Source organism: Pediculus humanus, genomic scaffold (genome assembly GCF_000006295.1).
Source record: "Pediculus humanus corporis 1103172107613 genomic scaffold, whole genome shotgun sequence".
In the NCBI taxonomy this organism is placed as follows: domain Eukaryota; kingdom Metazoa; phylum Arthropoda; class Insecta; order Psocodea; family Pediculidae; genus Pediculus; species Pediculus humanus.
Window position 1 is genome coordinate 537,860 of NW_002987227.1, and position 3,212 is coordinate 541,071.

At 28.1% G+C, this 3,212-nt stretch overlaps 2 protein-coding genes across 2 annotated transcripts; one reads left to right on the plus strand and one right to left on the minus strand.

Moving 5' to 3' along the window:
- Positions 1 to 11: 11 nt before the first annotated feature.
- On the minus strand, positions 12 to 803 carry Phum_PHUM246460 (Small glutamine-rich tetratricopeptide repeat-containing protein B, putative; the record flags this gene model as incomplete). Its single annotated transcript, XM_002426244.1, has 4 exons — positions 12 to 82; positions 156 to 393; positions 473 to 706; positions 795 to 803. The coding sequence occupies 4 exons, from the start codon at positions 801 to 803 to the stop codon at positions 12 to 14; spliced, it is 552 nt and encodes a 183-aa protein (XP_002426289.1).
- A 154-nt stretch (positions 804 to 957) lies between these two features.
- On the plus strand, positions 958 to 3,111 carry Phum_PHUM246470 (cell division cycle, putative; the record flags this gene model as incomplete). The annotated part of the gene is made up of 4 exons (XM_002426245.1): positions 958 to 1,076; positions 1,269 to 2,525; positions 2,617 to 2,812; positions 2,935 to 3,111. 4 exons carry the CDS (start codon positions 958 to 960, stop codon positions 3,109 to 3,111), a joined length of 1,749 nt encoding a protein of 582 aa, XP_002426290.1.
- Between the last annotated feature and the right edge of the window lie 101 nt (positions 3,112 to 3,212).

Consider the following 3,212-nt stretch of genomic DNA (forward strand, 5'->3'; position numbering starts at 1 on the left):
TCATGTGGCTTCTAAAAGCTTTTCCTAAACAGTAACCAATCACTGCTATTCCTATAATTACTAAAACCATGAGCATTGGATTCTAAATAAAAGCAAAAATTGTATTATTAGATTTACAATATTCATTAAAATTAATTTTTATATATTCTTAATACTTACTCTTGACACTGGAATGTTGGTGAATATTTGACTGGAAATAATAATTGTTGCACCAGCAATAATACCCAATGCTGCACCTATCCAAGGAATTTGTTCTTCTGATCCTTTTTCTTTTTTTAAAGCAACTTTAGTTTTATGTATGGCTTCTTCTAAACATGGATCATTTGGTTGAAAAGCCAATGCTATTTTATAAGACCGCAACGCATCATTATAATTGAATGTCTGAAATTCTATCTGAAAAAAGTAAATGTATTTTTTTTTTAAAAAAACTATCATCAAATAAAAACAGAATTTATTTTAGCAATACAAAAACCTCGGCTTTGCGAAAATACCCTTTAGCCCATTTTGGATTTAACGTTATTGCTTTGTTGGCATCTTCTAATGCTAAGTAATATTGTTCCATTTCAAGAAAAACAAAGGATCTATTACTATAAAGTACATGATTATGAGGTTCCAATTTGATAGCATGACTTAAATGCAACACTGCTTCTTCGTATTTTTTTAATTTCAAACATCCGTCGATTTTTTTTTTAATTACTGTCAGTTCCTGAACTTAAAAAAATCATAAATTAAAACACCGATAAATATTATTTAACAAAATAAATTTTTAATATGTCATAGAAATAATATCCAACCTCGTTCATTTCCGATGAGACGAATTAAAAACTAAACCGAAAAGTTATCAACACTTGTACGCCATTGCGGAAAGGAATTTATATTACTTCCACGGTAAACACACAGGTTAAAAATTAAAGAAATTATTTTTAATAAAAAAAATTTGACAACTTTAAATATATCATGTTTGATCAAAACAATAAGCAGCTTGATGAGGAAGAATGGAAAAAAATATTCAAAAAAGACTTGGAATCAGCAATTTTAAAATGCTTAAATAGAGGATTAATTCATACCGCCAAATGGTAATTCAAAATTACCGATTTTTTTAATCAAAATATAAGATATCATTTTAAGAAATTTTAATTACCATTTGTTTACAGATTAAAAAATTTAGTTAAATTATTTTTCTTATTTTTTAATTTAGGTGTTTCCCTATTTTTTTTTTTTTTTTTTAAATTTTTGTATAATTTTTATACTGAAACTTTTTATTTTAGGTTGTCGGAATTAAATTTTACTTTGAAAGATGTAAAATGTGATAATGACGACTCTAGTATCATATCTGAAACAAGTGAAAATGAAAAAGAATGTTATTTCATGTGTAAATGCTACTTTGATTTAAAGGAATATGACAGATGTGCCTACTTTACAGAAAAATGTGAAAGCCCTTGTGCAAAATTCTTACATTATTACTCAAGATATATGGCCTTTGAAAAAAAAAGAGTAGAAGACATGACCGAGCAAACTTGCCTTTTAGATTCATCTCAAACAGCTGTAATAAATTCATTGCAAAATGAATTGGCTAAAGAGAGAACGAAAAATAATTTGGATGGTTTTTGTTGTTATTTATATGGGATTCTGTGTAAGCGATTAAACCTTCAAGATGAAGCGATTGATGCACTTTGTGAAGCGATAAGAAAAGAACCTTTAAATTGGGGAGCATGGAAGGAATTAACTGGATTAATTGATGATGTCAGAATAGTCAAAACACTTAATATACCACATTCTCATTGGATGAAGTACTTTTTTTTAGGTCACTTATACTTAGATCATCAGATGAATCAGGCTGCCATTCAGTTGTATTGGTCTCTTCGAGAAAAAGGTTTGCAAGAAAGTAGATATATACAAGCTCAATTAGCTATATGTTATCATAATCATAGAATTGTAGAAAAAGCTATAGCAGAGTTTTCTGCACTGCAAGCTGCAGACCCTTATAGATTAGATAATTTAGATATATACTCTAATTTATTATATATTAAAGAGAAAAAAGCCTTATTATCACATTTAGCTCACAGAGCTTGTGAAATAGACAAATACAGAGTTGAAACTTGTTGTATTGTTGGAAATTTATACAGTTTGAGGGCAGAACATCAAAAAGCTGTTGTATATTTTCAAAGAGCTCTTAAAATTAATCCTCAATATTTATGTGCATGGACACTCATGGGACATGAATATATGGAAATGAAGAATTCTAGTGCTGCTATTCAAAGCTACAGACAAGCCATTGAAGCTAACAGACGAGATTATAGAGCATGGTATGGTTTGGGTCAAACCTATGAAATTTTAAGAATGCCATCATATTGTTTATATTATTATCAGCAAGCTCAGCTTTTGCAACCTAATGATTCTAGAATGTTACTTGCTGTAGGGGAAATATTTGAAAAATTAGGACAAAATGAAAATGCTATTAGAAGTTATAAATTGGCTAGAAATGTAGGAGACATTGAAGGAACTGCCTTGATAAAGTTAGCTAAGTAGGCAAATTTTTTACCTTTTTTTTTTTTTTTTTAAGTTGTTTTTATTTAAAACAACGCTTATAAATTTGTTTTCTTTTTTTTTTTTAAGATTAATGCAAAAATTAGGAATAGCAGATGTTGCTGCGGGATTGTATAAAGAGTATGTAGCTGATTGTGAAACAAGAGAAACTTGTGACAAAGGAGAATTATGCAGGGCTTATAAATTTTTGGCAATTCATTGCTTAAGATATCAAGAATTACAAGATGCCTATCAGTATGCTCAAAAATGTCTTTTGTACGAAGAAGTAAGTTATGAAAATATTAACAGATTTTTTCCCAATTTTGAAATTTTATGCAATGCATCAAAAATTATTATTACTTCTTTTCCTTAAGTTATACTCACGGTGTTTTTTTTTTTTTTCAACAGACAAAAGAAGAAGCAAAATCATTGCTACGAGATATTGCAGTTATGCAAAAGAATCCTCAAGAAGAACAAGAAACATCAATGGAAGAAGAAAATTCAGATTCTAGAAGAGTATTGTTTTACGATTCAGATTTGCTTTGGGATAATCATGATTCTTCAAATCCAAATACAACTTCTTAAAAATAACAAAAAAAAAGTTTTTTTCAAACTTAAACTTTATACCTTTTTCAATCAAAAAAAATGTCTAATGAAATTTTTTTTTTTTCTACAATAAAAATAAT